At 40.9% G+C, this 22,291-nt stretch overlaps 1 protein-coding gene across 1 annotated transcript in view; it reads left to right on the top strand.

Moving 5' to 3' along the window:
* fer1l6 (fer-1 like family member 6) overlaps positions 1–22,291 on the top strand; it is a 152,471-nt gene that overhangs the window by 26,830 nt on the left and 103,350 nt on the right. The window contains exons 6-12 of the mRNA XM_043688527.2: positions 3,834–3,896; positions 5,143–5,221; positions 7,406–7,565; positions 10,960–11,146; positions 14,080–14,272; positions 17,678–18,018; positions 21,057–21,165. Of these exons, the coding sequence (XP_043544462.2) occupies positions 3,834–3,896; positions 5,143–5,221; positions 7,406–7,565; positions 10,960–11,146; positions 14,080–14,272; positions 17,678–18,018; positions 21,057–21,165 (1,132 nt within the window). The remainder of the gene's footprint in view (positions 1–3,833; positions 3,897–5,142; positions 5,222–7,405; positions 7,566–10,959; positions 11,147–14,079; positions 14,273–17,677; positions 18,019–21,056; positions 21,166–22,291) is intronic.

Raw genomic sequence — 22,291 nt, 5'->3', positions numbered from 1 at the left:
AGAGGCAAAAGCAAATATTGATTTCTGTTTTATTTTTGAGAAAAAGGTTTTAAATTCTCTAAACATTACAAATATAAATTGATTGTGTTTGACAGTAAACAGAAATTAATATATTTTGTACTATTTGGATAATTTTGTCAACATAAGGCAATATATGTTTCTAAAATAATACAGAAACCTTCACTGTTGAAAGAAACATTTCACCTTTGTATCTCACTTGTCGAAAATCAATTACACGACTGTTACTTTAGAACATAGAGCCTTACAGCGCAGTACAGGCCCTTCAGCCCTCGATGTTGCGCCGACCTGTGAAATTAATCTGATGCCCATCTAACCATTCCATTAAAATCCATATGTATGTCCAATGCCCATTTAAACGCCCTTAATGTCGGCGAGTCGACTACTGTTGCAGGCAGGCCAATCCATGCCCCTACTACTCTGAGTAAAGAAACTACTCCTAAATTACCCCTATCTGCCCCAAATTTATCAGACCTCAATTTAAAGCTATGTCCCCTTGTCTTAGCCTTCACCATCCGAGGAAAAAGGGTCTCACTGCCACCCTATCTAACCCTCTCATTATCTTATACGTCTCGATTAAGTCACTTCTCAACCTTCTTCTCTCCAACGCAAACAGCCTCAGTTCCCTCAGCCTTTCCTTGTAAGATTCTCCTTCCATACCAGGCAGCATCCTAATAAATCTCCTCTGAACCCTTTCTAAAGCTTCCACATCCTTGCTATAATGTGGTAACCGGAACTGCATGCAATACTCCAGGTGAGGCCTTACCAGTCTCTTGTACAGCTGAAGCATGACCTCATGGCTCCGAAACTCAATCCCCCTACCAATAAATGGCAACACACCATATGCCTTCTTAACAACCCTATCAACCCGAGTGGCAACTTTCAGGGATTTATGCACCTGGACACCAAGATCTCTCTGTTCATCTACACTGCCAAGAATTTTACCATTAGCCCAGTGTTCTGCATTCCTGTTACTTATTCCGAAGCGAACTACCTCACACTTTTCAGCATTAAACTCCACTTGCCACTTCTCAGCCCAGCTCTGCATCTTATCTATGTCCCTCTGTAACCCACAACATCCTTCAACACTATCCTCAACATCCTCTGCCTACTCAGTGTCATATGCAAATTTACTAACCTATCCTTCTATGCCCTTATCCAGATCATTTATAAAAATGACAAACAGCAGTGGCCCTAAAACAGATCCTTGCAGCACACCACTGGTAACTGAGCTCCAGGATGAACATTTCCCATCAACCACCACCCTGTTTTCTTTCAGTTAGCCAATTTCTGATCCAAACAGCTAAATCACCTTCAATCCCGAAACTCCTTATTTTGTGCAATAGCCTACTGTGTGGAACTTTATCAAATGCCTTAAAGTTCATATACATCCCATCAACTACTTTACCTTAATCCACCTGTTTTGTCACCTTCTTGAAGAACTCAATAAAGTTAGTTAGGCATCATCTACCCTTCACAAAAACATGTTGACCATCCCTAATCAAATTATTCCTTTCCAGATGATTATAAATCTTATCTCTTATAACCTTTTCTAACATCTTACCCACAACCGAAGTAAAGCTCACTGTCCTATAATTACCAGGGTTGTCCTGACTCCCTTTCCTAAACAAGGGAACAACATTTGCTATCCTCCAGTGCATGGCACTAATCCTGTTGACAATGATGACATAAAGATCAAAGCCAAAGACTCTGGTTTCCCAGAGAATCTGAGGATAAATCCCATCCAGCCCCAGGGTCTTATCTATTTTCAGATCTTCCAAAATTGCTAAAACCTCCTCTTTGTCAACCGCAATCCCATCTAATCTAGTAAACTGTATCTCCATTTCTCACTAACATTGCCCTTTTCCAATGTGAAAACTGATAAAAAGTATTAATTATGTCCTCTGTGTCCTCAGATTCCACACACAACTTCCCCCTACTGTCTTTGATTGGTCCTAATCTTACTCTAGTCATTCTTTTCTTCCTGATATACTGAGAGAATGCCTTAGGGTTTTCCTTGATCCTATCCGCCAAAACTTCTCTTGTCCCCTCCTGGCTCTTCTTAGCTCTCTTTTTAGATCCTTTCTGGCTAATTTATAACTCTCTAGCCCCCTAACTGAGCCTTCATGCCTCATCCTCACATAAGTCTTCTTCTTTCCCTTGACAAGAGCTTCAACTTCTTTAGTAAACCATGGCTTCCTCTCTCAACAACCATGTCCCTACCTGATATTTATCAAGAACCCGCAGTAGCTGTTCCTTGAATAAGCACCATATTTCAAACGTATCCATCCCCTGCAGTTTCCTTCCCCATCCTATGCATCCTAAATCTTGCTTAATCACATCATAATTGCCTTTCCCCCAGTTATACCTCTTTCCCTGCAGTATATACCTATTCTTGCTTATTGCTATTGTAAACATAACCGAATATGGTCACTATTGCCAAAGTGCTCACCTACCTCCAAATCTAACACCTGGCCAAGTCCATTCCCCAGTACCAAATCCAATATGGCATTGCCCGTTCTAGGCCTATCTACATACTGTGTCAGAAAACCCTCCTGCACACATTGAACAAAATGGACACATCTAAACAACTTGAACTATAGTATTCCCAGTCGATATTTGGGAAGTTAAAGACCCCACAACAACTACCATGTTACTCTCGCTCCTATCGAGAATCATCTTTGCAATCCTTTCCTCTACATCCCTGGAACAATTCGGAGGCATATAGAAAACTCCCAACAGGGTGACCTCTTCATTCCTGTTTCTAACCTAAGCCCAAACTCCCTCAGTGAATGAGTCCTCAAACATTATCTCAGCTGCTGTAATACTACCCTTGATTAACAATGTCACACCTTTCTCTTTACCATCTTCTCTGTTCTTACTGAAAATTATTGAATATTGAAAATTATATCTGGATAATAGCAATGTCAAATAATATTGTTAAAACATTCTTGAGGTTGCATCTAAACTGTTACTGTTTTACTGGAATTATGTTTCTATTGTGTTTACTTTATATATTATAGTATGTATTATCGAGAATGGTCATCTTGTTTAATCAGTTTAACAATTAAGTTGCCACATAGATGGTCAAACAAAGCCTTGGTGAGACTAGACCTGAACCTGGTCTCCATTCCAAAGGAAGAATATGCTTGCCTTGGAGGAAGTGCAGTGAATGTTGAATAGATTGATTCTCAAGATAAGGAGACTGTCCTTTGAGGTGAGATTGACTAGTAGAAAACCCTTAAGGCCCTGACAGGAGAGACCCAGGAAACTGTTTCTCCTGGCTGGGGAATCCAGAGCAAGGAATCACAATCTCAGAATACGGGATCAACTATTTAGTATAGACAAATCTCTTCACTGAAATATTGCAAAACTTCGATGAAATTGTCTCCCAATGAGAACTGTAAATGCTCAGTTGTTGAATCAATTCAAGTCAGAGATTGCTAGATTTTTAGATATAGAGGATATCAAGTGAGGTAGGGAATCTGTGGGAAGATGTAACTTAGATGATGCTTACTGAATTCTGGTGCAAGCTTGAGGCGTTAATGGCGTACTCCTGCTCCTGTTTCTTATGTTCAGAGATTTTAGTTTTGTCTCTGTGAACAGTAAGAAAACATTTAGAAGCTGGGATCAAGCAAGGAAGAAAAGCCTGATCCATGCATTAATGCTCCTTTCTCAAGTGTCCTATTATATCAGATTAAGTTACAGTTACAATTCTGGTGCTTCTGATATCGTTGAGCTGATGTGGGCCTGTATGGCAGAACGACATGAAATATTCACTATAACAACATTCATTAATTATTTTCTCTTCACAGTACTTTGTGTTTGATTACATTGGTCCATCAGAAATATTGTTTGACAGAATCATTCGGCTTTCAGTAAGTAATCACATTATTATACATATTTCAAATTGCTTTCTGTAAATGATGAGATAAAAGATGCTGCAAAGTTTCAATTGCCAAATATGCTATAATGGGATCTTATTACAATTTCAACGAAGTGAGATTGGCTGAGAGATGTTTATCAGCTAGATGTAGAACTAGAAGCAGAAGATTAAACATATTGCATTCAGGTAAATGGAGGACCAGTGAGTCAGCAGTTTGTTACCTCATTCAAACTTGCTATTTCCAATGAAGCAGAGAATGTTATAGCACAGTAGGAGGCCACTTGGCCTGTCATCTCCATTCTAGCTCACTGCAGGATTAAGGCGCCTTAAGTCACTCCCCTGCCTTCTCACCATAGGTGCCTATTGGCGTAGCCAAAAGAAACTATAGTGCCTATTGGAAGAGCAACAACTTATCTTCCACCTGGGCATCCTACAGCCCAGAGGACTCAACATTGAGTTCTCCAATTTCAAATAACCTCTGTCCCCATCTCCCGACTCCCTTCCTAGCCCCTCTCTCTTTCTGCCACCCACCAGATCCATTCCTCACATTGCCCAACCAGGCTGCACCCTCTACCTGCCTTCACCTATTTCCACTTCACCACCCTGCCCCGCCTCCCACTGTATCTACAGCTACTCCACACCCACCCCCAGTCCTCAAGAAGGGTTACACTCAAAATGTCAACTTCTACAGCTCCAAATACTGCCTGGCTTGCTGTGTTCTTCCAGCCTCCTGCCTGTATAGCCAGTATAGAATGAGCTGCCAGAGGAAGTGGTGGAGATGGGTACAATTACATTTAAAATGCATCTGGATGTGTATGTGAATTGAAAGGGTTTGGAGGGATATGAGCCAAATGCAGGCAAATGGGACTAGGTTAGAGCAGGATGTCTGTTTGGCATGGATGAGTTGGACCGAAGTGTATGTTTCTGTGCTGTATAACTCTATGACTTTATAACTGGACAAAATACTCCAGCTAAGGCTGAACCAGTGTTTCATTCATGTTTATTATAGCTTCCCGGCTTTTGTTCTTATTTCTAAATAGAAAGATGTAAAATGGACCATCATAGGAATAAGGAACTGTCAGTAAATGAAATGATCAAAGCTTCCCATGATTTAATAAATGGGTAGAGGATTAAAACAGAATGTCTTGTTACTACTTTTCTAAATATCACAGTTTGAATTTTTCATTAAGTGTTTTCACTCATTTGCTATTTCCCTAAATGCTGATGTCATTGTGCAGGTTTGGCATTCCAAACTGATCCGTGGAACACTGATTGGGTCTTTTAAACTGGATGTGGGAACAGTTTACAATGAACCAGGTATATTCAATTGCTGTCAGTTCAAAGCTATAGGGGTGAATGGAGCAGATTGGTGGGTCTGTGTAATGGCTGAGTGAAAGGTCGTATATTTTATACCTTTAACAGTTTGTATCTTAAATTACCATCAATCATCACTGCCTCAAGGGGAATTAATGTACTATTGTCTTGACTGGAGGGAAATCTGAAGCAGCAGTCGTAGGATTACGATGTGCTGCATTTAACCTCCCAGTAAATGTATCTAAGTATAGTCTTATCTTCAAATCACGAGTCCACATCATTGCTTCAACAATCTTTGTGTGTCATTGGTACATTTACATCTAAGAAGCAGTTATTTACAAACTTTTCCTTAATGCAACATGGTGGCTCAGTGGTTAGCACTGCTGCCTCACAGGACCAGGGACAGGCAGGAGGCTGGAAAAACACAGCAAGCCAGGCAGCATCAGGAGATGCAGTAGTCAACGTTTCGCGTGTAACCCTTCTTCAGGACGAGGGGTGGGTATGGGGTAGCTGCACATAAAGAGGAAGGCGGGGGCAGGGTGGTGAAGTGGGGTTAGGTGAAGACAGGTAGAGGGTATGACCTGGTTGGTCAGTGGGAGGAATGGATCCAGTTGGTGGTGGGAGCAGTGGCAGTGAGGAGGAGGGGCTGGTAGGTTATTTGAAATTGGAGAACTCAGTGTTGAGTCCTTCGGGCTGCAGGATGCCCAGGCGAAAGATAAGGTGTTGTTCCTCCTTAGGTGCTGTGGTTTGTTTTGGCAATGGAGGAGGCCAATGATGATCATATCAGAAAGGGAGTTGTTGGGGGAATTGAAATGGGCGCTGACTGGGAGCTCCAGTGTGCCCCTTCAACACCAGGACCCAGGTTATATTCCAACCTCGGGCGACTGTCTCTGTGGAGTTTGCACATTCTCTCCATATCTGTGCAGGTTTCTGCTGGGTGCTCTGGTTTCCTCCCACATGTCCAAAGTTGGATTGGCCATGCTAAATTTCCCACAGTGTTCAAGGATGTGTAGCTTAGGTGTAGCCATGGGAAATGCAGAGTATTAGGGTAGGGGATTGGGTTTGGGTTGGGTACTCTTTGGAGTGTTGATGTGGACTTGTTTCCAAATGGCCTGTTTTCATGCTTTAGGGTTTCTATGGCATTTCATTATTTTGAATGTGAGAGAAAAATTTCAGTGCATGCCATTTGAAATTAGAATGTCTTTTAATGCACATTATTTACTAAAGAAAGACTAACCAAGATTGATAATGACAATTCTTTCATTTTAATTCTATACGTACTAAATATCCTCTTGTTTTTCTTTCCTAACCTGATCTCGTAATTTCTCTTGTATTTTCCATCTTCCTCCTGATACTTATTTCCCACTCAGAACCTGGATTCCATGCTGGAACATTTTTCCTGCTGTATTCTCCCAATCCCGAATGACGGATTAATTCCCTAGATGGGGCTCATGCCACCGGACTTGGTTTTCGTGAGAAAGCTGCAGTTTCCAGTGATCTGTCCAAGTTACCATGGTCCCTTGAGAACCCATTAGGGAGATAGACAATTGGCAGTGGTTTAACTTGGGGGTCATCATGCCGAGCATGAAAGATGTGATTGGGAAAGTGGGTCTTCCATGGTAACCTCAGCTGGTGCAGGAATTGAACCTGTGCTGTTGATGTTAGTCTATGTAAACCAGCTGTCCAGCAAACTAAAATTCTGGAACTCAGTCGCCCACAGCAATGTGGCCAGGAAAGCAGTGTCAATTCAGTGCTGAGGTGAACAATCCACTCAATGGCTGATGCATGGTGACTAATTGTAATTCCAACAGGAACTGATCTCTCGGGGCAAGAGTTCAGAATATGGATTGCCAGTGTCACAATGTGAGCTGTTCCTCGTGTGACCAGGTCATCTCTGCGTCTTGTCTTGGTCAGGAAAGAGTCTGACCACCAATTTGGTGCACTTGGGGTATTTAGGAATTGGCACTAAATATTGCCCTTTCCTGCAATGCCTACTTCCTATGAATGAATATTATTTTAAAAATCCATCCTTTTAGCATAATATTCAAAGGACCCCGTGGTTTGCTTTAATGCTGTAATAATTGCATCAATACAGCAATTTTGTAATTATGATTTGTTATTGAAAATTTCATAAAAAGAACTAAAGTCAGCGTACTGAATTAACTTTTTCTCTTCTCCTTCCTACAGGCCATCAATTCTGCAACAAGTGGGCACCTCTAACCGATCCTAGTGATATCAAAACTGGAGTGAAAGGCTACCTTAAGTGTGACATCTGTGTCACTGGGAAAGGTGACAGTGCACCCCCTTCTTTGAAAACCGCTGAATCGACTGAGGAAGAAATCGAAAAGTATGGTTATTCTTTCATTCCTTTGCGAGAAAGGAAAGGAAATGAAAACAAAATTGAGTTAGAAGTGCTAGAAATGGTTAGCATGTCAGAGAGTAGTGGCAGAGAGAAAAACACAGTTAGTGTTTCTGGTTTACTAGCCTGTCATCAGAACTAGAAGAATGCAAATACCTTTATACAGAGTGAGGGGAAAGAGTGAAAGGGGAAAATCTATGATAGGGTGAAAGGCAGAAGAGGCTCAGTAAGAAAGGGGATATCGGGGCAAGTCCAAGGGATTGCAACGGGAGATGAAAGGAAATAATGATGTGGGTCTGTAGGACCTGGAAATGGCAACAGCACAATCAGATATTGTGACAATAAAAATCAAAATTCAGAAAATTGTGCAAGGAAGAGGGGACTCCGCCAGCCAGGAACACGGATTCCCCACCCCAAGAACTAGCTCACTCCAACTCCATCCCTAATGTCTCTGATGAAACACCATGACTAGCACTCGCTGTTGGAGAGAGAGCACAAATATGCTCAGCTTAAAACCTGCATGCAACTAAAAGGAAACAGAAGTGAAGGAAATGCCAGTGCTGGAATCTGAAATAACCTCCATCCCCTTTGGAAACACTGGTATACAAAGCAAATGAAGGAAGCTTCTGTAAACAGACAAGATAGCCATGTGTATTTTTTCATTAGAACGTACCTGATGAAGTGTTTGCCTGAAATGTTCACTTATTGCCTTGATTTCAAATGTTAATTGAGCTGTGGTGTTTTTCTAAAATTATCTATCCAAATTAATGAATTATAATGTAGCAATTTATCCTGAGTAACAGGTAAAACATGATTTTCTCGAAGCAGGCGTAAAGTTTGTGTTTAATGTTTGTTCATGTGAAAATGAACATCTTGAAAACTTCTTTTTGAACCAAATTAATCCCTTTTCCCTTAAGATAGTGAATTGGAATTTCAATTTAAAACTATCAAACCGAAGACACTGGTTTAAGTGCCAATGATTGGGACATGTTCCAATTCAGGCATGAGGGTCAGCAGAAAACAATTCGAGGTCAGCTGCAATATAAAGGATGCAGGGTCATATCTTCTCTGTTCTTCCAATAGTCCATGTGTCAGCATGATATTCTTTCTTCTTTTGTACACTATTTGTAATTAGACTTGTCAGTGATATGGCAGCCGAGAAGTGCATGAGTCTGGAGCAGTTTGTCCATTCAGGCCTATGATCAGTGAAACGTAATTGTCATCAAATAGTGATCATAACAAGATCAAGTTCAAAGTAACATTTGAAAGCGAGAAACACAAATCAGCTACTAGAATTTTAGATTTAGGTTAGACCAACTTTCTTGAGATGAGCCAGAGACTGCCCATAGTAAACTTGGAAAATCTACTAACACAACAGTGGAGGATGTTTAAAAAAACACGATACAAACCAGTTTATACCAGTTATAGGGAAAGCTACACTTCACAGAAAGAAGCAACTATGGACAACTGAAAAAGATAAGGTATAGCATAAAACTAAAAGGAAGGGCTCACAAAAGTGCAAAAAAGCTGCATGAATCCTTCTGAGTGGGAAAGATACAAAGACAAGGAAATGGCCACAAAGCAGTATCACATCTACGAAATGGTATTATGAAAAGGAAACTTTCCGGGGACATCAAAATCAATAAGAGGATGTTTTACTAGAGGAAGCCTTCTAAAGGCTGAAAGTGGGGATAATGTCAATGACTATTGGGAAATGGCAGACGTGTTGAATTGTCACTTTCCCTCAATATTTACAGAAAAAAGGATAGCTTGCCTGTAGCCCCAAGGAAATAAGTAGTGGATTGGGAACAGGCACTGAGTAACACTAACATAAGTAAAACATTGCTAATGAGGAAAGTAATGGAACTAAAGAGTGTCAAATTACTAGGAGTTAATGATTGCCATCTGAAGCTGTTGCATGAAGTGGAGGAGCACTTTATATACGCTCTAACTATAATCTTTCAGAGTTCCCTAGATACAGGAGTCACCCCTCTGAATTGGAAAATTGTATTTCACTCCGCCTTTTAAAAGGGTGGAAGAGGAAAATCAGGGCATTACAGACCAGTTGGCCTGGCATCTGTGGTGTGGAAATTGTTGGAGTCTATGATCCAGGATGTGTAGTTGAACACTGTGAAAATTTTCAGTTGGTCAGCAAAAGTTAGCATAAATTCATAACGGGTAGGCCAGGGCTGAAAAACCTCATTGAATCTTTTGATGATTTTTGACAGTGTCTGACCAAAGAAACTTGGGAGGTGCACAGATCTTTAAAAATACAGAAACAGGTGCAGAAAATAATAAAGAAAGCTAATGGAATGATATTCTTTATATCTGGAGGACTGGAGTATAAGGACGTGGAAATTATGTGGTAACTGTGCAACCTTTTTGGAGTACTGTGAGCAGATCTTGGCACCATACCTTAGGAAGGATATATTGGCCTTAGACCAATGAAACCTGGACTTCGGGGGTTAAATTTTGAGAGATTATACAAATAAGCCTGTTTTCTCAAGGATTGGAAGGTCAGGAGTGATTTGATCAAAATCTTCAAGATGTTAACAGGAAAAGACAAGGTAGATAAAGTTAAATTATTTCCACTGGTTGAGGATTCTAGAACTAGGGGCATAGTCTAAACATTAGGGCCAGACCTAACAGGAGAAATGCACTTTCACACCCAAAGGGTGGTAGATGTTTGGAACTCTCTTCCAGAAATGGCAATGGATACTGGATCAATATACTTTTAAATCTGAGATTGTTTAACAAAACTTTATCTCAGGTATGAAGGGATAAACTCTGGGCCAAAGGCATGACCTCATTGAATGGTGGAACAGGTTCAAATGGCTTACTCCTGTTCCTGTTTTCAATGTTCCTATGAGACTGTCAAACTCATTTTGAATAGAAATGGGGTGGCACGGTGGCACAGTGGTTAGCACTGCTGCCTCACAGCGCCAGAGACCCGGGTTCAATTCCGGCCTCAGGCGACTGACTGTGTGGAGTTTGCACATTCTCCCCGTGTCTGAATGGGTTTCCTCCGGGTGCTCCGGTTTCCTCCCACAGTCCAAAAATGTGCAGGTCAGGTGAATTGGCTGTGCTAAATTGCCTGTAGTGTTAGGTGCAGCAGTAAATGTAGGGGAATGGGTCTGGGTGGGTGCGCTTCGGCGGGTCGGTGTGGACTTATTGGGCCGAAGGGCCTGTTTCCACACTGAGTAATCTAATCTAATCCTTGCAGCCAGTATTTCTAAGATTCTGAGTACCCAGCACCAAATATCCTACTTCATATTACAACTTAATTTTAAACAGCTTTGTGTTTCAGTCACTATTTGCTTCTTCAATAAAACATAAAAGTCATTACATTTTTATTTATAACACAATTTTTGGTTTGTGTTAGGAATTTACTTATTCCAGTTGGATTTCCGACAGAGAGACCATGGGCAAGGTTTTTTGTCAAGATTTACAAAGCTCAGGGATTGCCGAAGATGAATTCTAGTCTCGTGGCAAATGTAACAAAAGCATTCATTGGAGACAGCAAGGATTTTGTGGATCCATATGTCATTGTCACCTTTTCTGGTCAAAGGGTATTTACTATCTTTCAAGTTATTTCTCTGTTTGTTTATTCGCAAGTTCATTGCACAATTCTGCAAACCTAACAACAGGATTGCAACTTGAAATCAAAATAGACTTTGTTACCTCCTATTTACTTTTATCTAACCTAATTCATTATTCATGAATTGGATGACTCAGAGTGGATGACTAGGCATTTTATCTTCTATTATGTTATGCTGTTTATGTTAAAATCCAAGGATTGATTTAGCTCACTGGCAGTATCTGGGCAGGATGGGTAGTTGAAATGACCTCTAATTCTGGTCTCCCTGACCCGAGGGAAAAGACTTTGCCTATTTACCCTATCCATGTTCCTCATAATCTTGTAAACCTCTATAAGGTCACCCCTCAGCCTCCGAAGCTCCAGGGAAAACAGCCTCAGCCTTTTCAGTCTCTCCCAATAGCTCAAATCCTTCAACCCTGGCAATATCCTTGTACATCTTTTCTGAACCCTTTCAAGTTTCACAACATCTTTCCAATAGGAAGGAGACCAGAATTGCACGCAATATTCCAACAGTGGCCTAACTAATGTCCTGTACAGCCGCAACATGACCTCCCAACTCCCATACTCAATAATCTGACCAATAAAGGAAAGCATACCAAACACCTTCTTCATTATCCTATCTACCTGCGATTCCACTTTCAAGGAGCTATGAACCTGCACTCCAAGGTCTCTTTGTTCAGCAACGGTCCCTAGGACCTTATCATTAACTGAATAAATCCTGCTAAGATTTGCTCTCCCAAAATGCAGCACCTCTCATTTATCTGAATTAAACTCCATCTGCCACTTCTCAGCCCATTGGCCCATCTGGTCAAGATCCTGTTGTAATCTGAGGTAACCCTCTTTGCTGTCCACTACACCTCCAATTTTGGTGTCATCTGCAAACTTACTAACTGTACCTCTTATGCTCACATCCAAATCATTTGATGACAAAAAGTAGAGGACCCAGCACCGATCCTTGTGGCACTTCTCTGGTCACAGGCCTCCAGTCTGAAAAACAACCCTCCACCACCACCCTCTGTCTTCTACTTTGAGCCAGTTTTGTATCGAAATGACTAGTTCTCCCTGTATTCCATGAGATCTAACCTTGCTAATCAGTCTCCCATGGGGAACCTTGTCGAATGCCTTACTGAAGTCCATATAGACTTCTACTGCTCTGCCCTCATCAATCCTCTTTGTTACTTCTTTAAAAAACTCCATCAAATTTGTGAGACATAATTTCCCATGCACAAAGCCATGTTGACTATCCCTAATCAGTCCTTGCCTTTCCAAATACATGTACATCCTGTCCCTTAGGATTCCTTCCAACAACTTGCCCATCACCGAGTTCAGGCTCACTGGTCTATAGTTCCCTGGTTTGTCCTTACCACCCTTCTTAAACAGTGGCACCATGTTTGCCAACCTCCAGTCTTCCGGCACCTCACCTGTGACTATCGATGATACAAATATCTCAGCAAGAGGCCCAGCAATCACTTCTCTAGCTTCCCACAGAGTTCTCGGGTACATCTGATCTGGTTCTGGGGAGTTATCCACCTTTACCCGTTCCAAGACATCCAGCACTTCCTCCTCTGTAATCTGGAACTTCATGTCTTAAATGTACATCAATAATTCTTTCAAATATAAATGAGATCATAAAGTGTTAAAATTGCCTGTGATATCTGCAGCAAAGGTACAGTGAAGGAACAAAAACTGAAACTGTTGGCGAAACTTGACAACATTCATAGAAAAATAGAGTCAATGTTTTGAGATCTGTGCCCTTTTCTCAGAACTGAAAGCAGCTAGAAAAGGGGAGTGCTTATGCTGATAATAGGGGGTGGAGCTAGAGGCATAGAAAGAAGTGACGCAAATTGCTCGAGACAGTACCCAGGGAGAGAGAATAAAAGGGGAAGCACCCAAAGGCATTGCTGATTGCAGTAAAGCTGAATTAATGATAACAGGAACAGGGAATAGTTTAAAAAGTTGTTGGTTGTGCTAAGAGAAACCCACATTGAAAGAATCTGGGTAATGAACATCGAGGAAAGTGATCACACTCTGAAATTGTTAAACTCATGTTCAGTCTTGAGGGCTTTAATGTACCCAGGCATAACATGACATGCTGTTCCTCCAGCTTACATTGAGCTTTGGTGGTGAATTGTAGCAAGAGTGAGACAGAAATGTTGATACCTGTGATACAAATATCTCAGCAAGAGGCCCAGCAATATCTCAGCAGAGGCCCAGCAATAGGTCCATTAAAATCAGAAACAGGAGAACAAAGATTTAACAGACAAATTTAATATATACTTTGGTTTGTCGCCACAAAAGATGACGCAAATATAAACCCAAAAATCTTGGGGAATACAGGATCTAATGAGAGGGGGAACTGAAAAAAAAAACATTAATAGTGTTGGAAGAACGATTGGCTTAAAGGCTAATAAACCACAGAGCCTGGTCATTTACATGCTTTTAGGGAATTGGTCTTAGAAATAATGGATGCAATTGTGGCCATCTTTCAAAATTCTATAAACTTTGGTGGGGGGCTATGTGGTGAGTGTTAGCTTAGTTGGCTGGATGGCTGATTTGTGATGCCAATAGCATGGGTTCAATTCCTGCACTGCTTGAGGTTACTACGGTATTTAATGTTTTTGTCATGTATTCCTGCACCACAGAAATTTGTATCTCTTCAATATACACTGAAAAAATGTTTTAGACACAATATGTAACTGCTGTCCTGTGTGACTTATATAATCATTTAAATGTGACTGCTGCTGACCCCAAATCCAGATTCCAAATGTGCTTGAATTTTGCTGACTGTGGTTCTTTTGAAGGCCCACAGGGAATGTGATCAGTGTTGATATGGACTGATTTATTTTCTCCACTTCTGTTATGACGTACCTTTTTGTTTACTGTCACCTTCTTTCTACTCATCAGGGCCGAACATCTGTACAGAAAAGTTGTGCTGACCCTGTCTGGAATGAACAGATCATTTTCAAAGAAATGTTTCCACCACTTTGTCGGCGAGTCAAAATTCAGGTTTGGGATGAAGGGAATGTTAATGATGTTGCCGTAGGAACTCATTACATTGACTTGAAGAAAATATCAAATGAACAGGATGGAGATAAAGGTTAATTCCCGTTTGTAAAATCTCTCAGTAAAAAAAATCAAAATATTCACTTAAACCTTTAATTGAAATTAATGTTTTGTTTGTGAACTGTTAAGTGCTCAATATTTTGAACCGTCACATATATTGACGGTCTTTTTGTTGTGAATACTGCTAATTTTTTTGTTCATATACTTAAGACTTTCAAATGAATTCTTCAGATTTCAACAGATCTGCAAGTTGTATTGTGGCTGTGAAGAAAAAATGATATTGAGATTCATTAGAACAGTGACAGTCAAATTATGAATGTTAAAGAGGGTGATTGTCCTCAGCTTTACTCTTGCCTGAGAATCACACTGATTGCCATTACAATTAGCAATTTGGGTGCACCCTCTAAAAGTTTCCAAACATTAATTTGAATAGATGGAGGGTTGTGGAAAGTGTTACAAAATTGTCTGATCTGTGTTTCTGAGGGGTGAGTCTTCACATAAGGTATACGATTTCAGAAAAACCTCTTTAAAATATAGTTTGACTCTGGTCATAAAGTGTACATTTACTGCTCATTGAATAATAGGAAGGATTTGATTAACCCTTGAGAGGGAAAACTGATGAAAAATTAAGGATTTTTTGTTCTGGATAACTTCCTTAAAGTCGTGGGCTAGATTCCCATTTGGTGATGGAGGTGTGAATGAGGTTAGGAGGGGAATCAATCTTAAAACACTTCTGCTAGTAATTTCAAAATATGCAGTTCAAACCTTGCTTTACTTTCATGTGCCATTTTCTATAGTTGGTAATGCCTTAGGTTGTGACCCTGTGCACACTCTTCTGATGTTGGGGCCACCATTGGCAATACTATAGCAAATCTGAATATCTTCTATCCCTCAATATCTTTGTGTTTGGACCGGTTCTGGAAGTGCTAATTAAAAAAGTAACCAAATTGGCAAATTCATGATCATTGGGGCAAGTGTACTGAGGATTTGTGACATTCTGACCTTTAAATGTTAAATGTTTTGATAATTTCAGGTGACAGTGTTAGACATTGTATTGTAATGTAAATGTGTTTGAACTGTGGTGATGCATCATAAGACCTTGTCAGTAAAGGTAAATTATCCATTAAATCAACCAGCATTATTTAAGTATCAGGATGTGCTAGAGTACATTAACCTTAGAAAATGCTATTATGCATTCCAAACAGTAGGAAACTGTCTTTCTTGCAGTTGTGGCTGTGATTTAAATGTTGCAAGGTCCTTAACTTTAAAAATAAAGCTGAGTTCCACGCATTTGATTGACGGATAATCTGCTTTGAAATGGAACTGAAGCACCATCTATTGTTTTAGTTTCTTTTCCTCAGGAGTTGCAATGGTTTGTTTTATAGCTCTGTTTTTTATTTATACTAATTTGTGTTTCCAAAACTCTACACCCACAAATGTAATTGGGGTATTGTTCAGATTTAGATTGATTGCTATAAGAAGTTCTAAAAATATTATCTATCCTTGATGTAGTAATTGAAGAAATGCTTGTTTTAGGATAGGCTGACCACTTGAGGGAATTAAAAAAATATATATTTTTATGAAGGAGAATTTTTTTTCAGTGTGGTGTACTTGGATACCAGTTTTATAATTGGTGGTATGTTTTAATGTCCATTTTAAAGACACCCTGTTGAAAGCTGACAGTGGACTCTGGTTGTATGGCCACATTGGATAAATAGAGGCACGGGAGCTATGAGGAGGGCATGGCTATTTGAGGGGACATGGAACTTAGGGTGATATGAGGAGTAGGAGGAGATGAGGAGATATAAAGAAGGGACTCATGGTGATATAAGAGGCCATTGGAGGTTGTTGATGTGAGGTTCACGGTGTTAACAAATAATGTTGGGAGCTGGACAGCTATAGATTAGATTACTTACAGTGTGGAAACAGGCCCTTCGGCCCAACAAGTCCACACCGACCCGCCGAAGCGAAACCCACCCATACCCCTACATTTACCCCCTACCTAACACTATGGGCAATTTAGCATGGCCAATTCACCTGACCTGCACATTTTTGGACTGTGGGAGGAAACCGGAGCACCCGGAGGAAACCCACGCAGACACGGGGAGAACGTGCAAACTCCACACAGTCAGTCGCCTGAGGCGGGAATTGAACCCGGGTCTCTGGCGCTGTGAGGCAGCAGTGCTAACCACTGTGCCACCAAGGTGGGCCTTCTAACCAGTACACCTCTGCTCCCACACTACCCCCTGTACTCATCCTGCATTGCATTATGGGACTTGCAATCCAACCTCTCCCTTTCTACATCTCGAAGAGGAAAAAATATAGCAGGAATAGAGCCCTAAATAAGTTTCCCTGGTTCCCTGAGACAAGAACCTAGACCCTGGCTTAGAAAATAGATTTGTTTTCTTTTGAAGGGAGAAAAACTTGAGTTGATGGCATTAAAATTTCCAGCAGTTATGCAAACCTGACATAACTAGTTTAAGCAAATCGTTCATTGTAATGGAGTAAAACTCCAAGTTATTGAATGTAATCTTGAGGGAGATGATAGTATCATAGGAATGTGATTGGACTAACAGCGCAAAAACCCAAATAATGCTTTGGTCTCAACATTCATCGAACACATCAGCCCATCAAATTTAAATACAATGAAGAAATCTATAAAGATAGTTTCAGTAATAGTATCTGTCAGAAATGACAGCAATCATCATAAAAACTCATGTGGTTCACTAATCTTCTTTACGAAAGGAAATCTGCCATCCTTACTTGGTCTGTCCTACATGTCCTACATGTAACTCCAGTAGCACAGGAATGTGATTGATTTTTAACTGTTCTCTGAGATGGCCCTGTTAGCCATGAAGTTGAAGGGCAATTAGACATGGGCAATAAATGCCTTGCAAGTGAAAACCACATCTCTTAAGAAATGACCCCACAAGATTCTGCAATAAATAATTTAGTTGTGGAATTAGGCATGGGTAAAGACATTGAAAATGATCCTTTAAATTGCTTCAAGATGTGGTTGAATGTTGTAAACGAAGGGATTAAGAAAATATACAGGAGGGAAGTCATTGAAATCAACCTCTGCAGAGCTAATGGGATGCAGATAGTAAAGACATCGTCCTCCTGCTTGAAGCCAGGATTGTCCTGCATGAGAACCACCCTGCCTCACATGACTCTGTTGTCATCCATGTTCTATGTTACACCCTCTTATAAATTCCATTGCCTCCTTTGCAATTGTCACCTCCCTCTACCTCTCAGCCTACAGTCCCCAACTCTCATGATTAGGTGCCTGGGCCTGGTTAAATGACATTACTACTTGGCAAGGCAGGAATGATGCAAGCATGCAATTAGATGCAAGCATGCAATTAGAATCATGAAATAAGAAAGTAATATTCAAAAATTGAGAAGTGATGTGAAACAAAAAGCTTTTTTAACCTTTCAGGGTTTTTGCCAACTTTTGGACCAGCATGGATCAATTTGTATGGCTCAACTCGCAATTATACCCTACTGGACGATAACCAGGAGCTCAATGAAGGCTTTGGAGAAGGAGTATCATTCAGGGGCCGGCTCCTGATTGAAATTGCAGTGGAGATTCTGTCAGTGGGCGCAACTGATTCCAAATTCTCTAAGCTTACAAAGGAGTTGAAGATTGTACCTAAAGATACTAAATTTGGAAAAGAACAGAAGACATCTGCCACATCTGAAGAATCCAAATCCTCTAACTCTTCTAATAAGACAAATTCTACTGAAGTTGAAGTAGAATCAATAGAGACATCTTCTTGGGTTTGTTTTACAATCACCAGTTGTTTTTTTCACATTAATCCGAGGGAAAGGGCATGAAACTTCAAAATGGAATGAGGTTGCAGTTTTAACTTTGTTTATTAGATTTATTACACATGGTAACTATTTTCAAGTTTGATTGAAATCACAAGGCCTTTTGTTGGAATCAGACTTGTCAACATGTGTCCTTGCCTGCCCTTCCACAGCTCCTGGCCTTTGAGGTGTCCTTCCCACATATCGCCCTCCTGCTTGAAGCCAGGATTGTCCTGCATGAGAACCACCTCACCCCACATGACTCTGTTGTCATCCATGTTCTACGGTACACCCCCTTATACATGCCATTGCCTCCTTCGCCATTGTCACCTCCCTCTACCCCTCAGCCTACAGTCCCCAACTCCCATGATTATGTCCCTGGGCCTGTTTCCAAGGCAGTGATCCCCTTGCAACCTCCAAAACTCTTGTTTCCCCTTAGCTTCCATTGAAGGACTTGATGGACTGACTGTGGCCCAAACCCTTACGTAACCCAAATGGATAGCCACAGATAAGAATGTCCCAGGCCCCTGACTGATTCTGTCCCCAACCAAGTGAGCCGGAGCCTCTGGACTGGATGCTGTGGAGCATTAGCCAATCCTCAGATTGCAGAGACACAGACTCCCTGACTAAGAACACCACAGCTGGATACTTGACTGTGCCCAAACCCCTGGATTGATGTTGGAGGCTGCCCTTGATTCACTATGCCACCCACTGTTTGACAGGTTCTTCCATGTACTTCAGTGAAGACTGTTCCCTTAAGACTTTGAGTCATAGCTGCCTGCTTGCTGCACATACAGTCTGTTTGCTGTGTAAGCTATTGGCATGTGATGCTGGTGTGAGATTGACGCAGCACGCTGTCGTACAGCAGGATGTCCGCCCACTTGACTGAGGACTGCTGACGAGCATGGCAGACTGCCTGGTTAAATGAGTTCACTATTTGGCAAGGCAGGAATGGTGCAAGCATACAATTAGGTGCTAAATGAGTGAGTGACAAGACAGTGAGTGAGCAGTCTTAGTACAGCCTAGCCCAATCTGTGAGTTGGGTTCCTATCCAGTTGTGCAAAGCAACCTTGCATCAGCCTTTCAATGTCAGTTGCTGGTGATGGCTATAAATCCTGCTGTTTGATGCTAAGAACATGGCAGCACTTCACAGGCATTGGCTGGAGCTGGGGTCGCCAGGTAACCACTGATGTCAAATTTGCTCACTGTGGTGGTAGGAAGAGCTGCTGTATAATAATGAGGTGACATGTAAAGTTAATAAGATTTTTTTTGTTCATGTGATGTGGTCATCGGGGGAGAGTGCAGCATTTATTGCCCATCCCCTATAGCTCCTTGGTATAAGTGGCTTGTGCGGTCCACTTCAGAGGACAGGGAGAAAGTGAGGACTGCAGATGCTGGAGATCAGAGTCGAGAGTGTGGTGCTGGAAAAGCACAGCAGTCAGGCAGCATCCGAGGAGTATTCCTGATGAAGGGCTTATGCCTGAAACATCGATTCTCCTGCTCTTCGGACTCTGCTTGACCTGCTGTGTTTTTACAGCACCACACTCTCAACACTTCAGAGGACAGTTAAGAATCAACCATATTTTTGTGGGTCTAGAGTCCAATACAGGCCAGACCAGGTAAGAATAGCAGATTTCCTTCCTTACAGGACATTAGCGAAGACATCCGGGGGAGGCGATGACCTCGTGGTATTATCACAGGGTTGTTAATCCAGAGATGCAGGTAATGCTTGGGGATCCCATTTTCAAATCCTACCACAGCAGAGGTGAAATTTGAATTCAATGAAAATCAGGAATTAAGAGTCTAATGATGATGCAGCCAATGTTGATTGTGGGGAAAACCCATCTGGTTCACTAATGTCTTTTAGGGAAGGAAACTGCCATCCTTACCTGGTCTGGCCTACATATGACTCCAGACCCATAGCAATGTGATTGATTGTCAACTTCCCTCTGGACAATGAGGGATGGGCAATAAATGCTGGCCTAGCCAATGACGCCCTCATTAATGAATTGAAAAAAAAGTCAGGCTTTTACAGTAATTGGCAATTTAAAAAGCCAGTTTTAAATTCCTAAGTTTTTAAAGTGAATTTAAATTTCACTACCTACCATGGTGGGATTTCAATACATAACCAGAGAGTATTAGTTTGTGGGTTCTGGATTACTAGCAACTACAAGCAATAATTCCATTGAATAGACAACTCAGCACTGCCTAATGAGAACTCACCACTGCCTATCAAGAATCTCATTTAGACCTTAGTTAAAAGATGCAACGAGTTGCCCTGATGTGGGAATGGGCCTCATTAGACTTCTCATGCTGCTATATTTTGCCCCGTAGACTCCACCGTTCAGGCCCCTGTAAGATTCTGGCTACAGTCACTGAATCTTAGGTGTCTCTTAGATATGGTCAGCACCCCATAAGATTCTAAAATGTTGTGCCTTATACCCAACCAAGCTTGTATGAATTCATCAGGTTAGATGGAGCTTATTACAGTTTCCAACATTCATCTTTTCTGGGCCATTATCTTTTACAATGCAGCCTATAGTTGCTCAATGTAATAGAAAGCTATGAATCTACTTGGAGACAAACAGCCAATGGCTGGACAGGGTGCCAGCAGCCACTCTCTGTGTTCCTGAGTGGGGAGGTAACACAGATATTGCCCGGTAGACAGGGATTCTTAAAACCCCTCCCCGTCAACGTGGTTGTCTGGCTACATTTTCAATTTTGGATTTTTAAAAAATGTTGTCGAGACAGTATTTTCTTGTTAAGTGTTGCCTTTGTTTACCCTTTAATGAGTAGGGTGGAGATTCAGAGTCTGATTCATATTGAATTAAATATTCTCACATTTTAGAAAATTCAGAATTGGGTGTTTTAGAAAGTTCTTTTTTGCTTTATCACAAATATTTAAGTCATTTAAGAAACGAAGGACTGGAAAAAGTACTGATTCTGTAATGTCTTTATTTAGACTATCTTTTCAGAATTACTACCTAATCAATAAATGTCTTTTCCAGTCAGATGAAGAAACTGTCCAAGATTTCCTTCTGTTTGGTACAATATTTGAGGCAACAATGATTGACAGGAAAATTGGCGACAGACCAATCAGCTTTGAGATGTCTTTAGGTAAGAAGTTACAGTTTTGTCTCTTCATTTAGATGATATGGAAGCATTTGACCAACCATTATAGAGCAGGCTTGATGAGTTGAATGACTTATTCCTGTTGCTATGTTCCTATGTTAGTTTCAGTATTTTTCATGATCAATGTTTTACCGGATCTGTAGATTCTGAAGTGTGTGAGAACAGCGCTGATACTATACAAGTCACTGAGTGCAGATTGAGAAAGCATACACTTCAACTGTAAACTGTAATTACAATAACTGTTCAATAATATCTCTGAATACATCGCACTCTCTCAGGGAGGGTTAGGATAAAAAAAGAGGAGAATTACATCCCACTAACTTCAGATAGAACAAAAGTAGCCTTGGACATGGTCAGAGAGGAAATTGCTTGCTTCCAATCAGTCTTTATGGCCACTGGCAAATAGCGACACCAAAGAAGGTGATAATACCACATTAGTGCATTTGTATGTAATACCAACATTGGCTGACACATCTATGTTCCATGATTTTTCATTTATCCATTTATTCCAATAACGTTTTGCAGCAAATGTTTGTGTGATTGTAATGTATAAATCCACTGAATATAAACACATTTCAAACAATTGATGAATGTTCCTTGAAGAATTTATAGCATATCTTGCATGAATTGATTGCTTCCTACCTATTCCCAATGTGGCCCATATGTAGTCATCACAAGAATGCTGAGGCCATCAGCCTAGTGTTATTTACAAATGACTCATGTCTACTGTCCACATGGTAACCAGGGCATCGAGAGGTTGCTGGTTCCCTGTTTCCTCAGCAGCAGCTTCCCAAACAATAATGTCTCACAGTAAAATCAGTGGAAAAAATTGCTGAACTTATGATCAGACAGGTCCAATATTTCCATGAATAACCATAATAATCCTGATTCGGAGATGCCGGAGATTTGGACTGGGGTGTACAAAGTTAAAAATCACACAACACCAGGTTATAGTCCAACAGGTTTAATTGGAAGCACACTAGCTTTCGGAGCGACGCTCTTTCATCAGGTGATTCCTGATGAAAGAGCGTCGCTCCGAAAGCTAGTGTGCTTCCAATTAAACCTGTTGGACTATAACCTGGTGTTGTGTGATTTTTAACTTCATAATAAT

The sequence above is a fragment of the Chiloscyllium plagiosum genome, unplaced genomic scaffold, assembly GCF_037043375.1.
Source record: "Chiloscyllium plagiosum isolate Xiang-an unplaced genomic scaffold, Cpla_swu_hap1 HiC_scaffold_4, whole genome shotgun sequence".
NCBI classification, from domain to species: domain Eukaryota; kingdom Metazoa; phylum Chordata; class Chondrichthyes; order Orectolobiformes; family Hemiscylliidae; genus Chiloscyllium; species Chiloscyllium plagiosum.
This window is presented reverse-complemented; position numbering and strand designations above follow the sequence as displayed.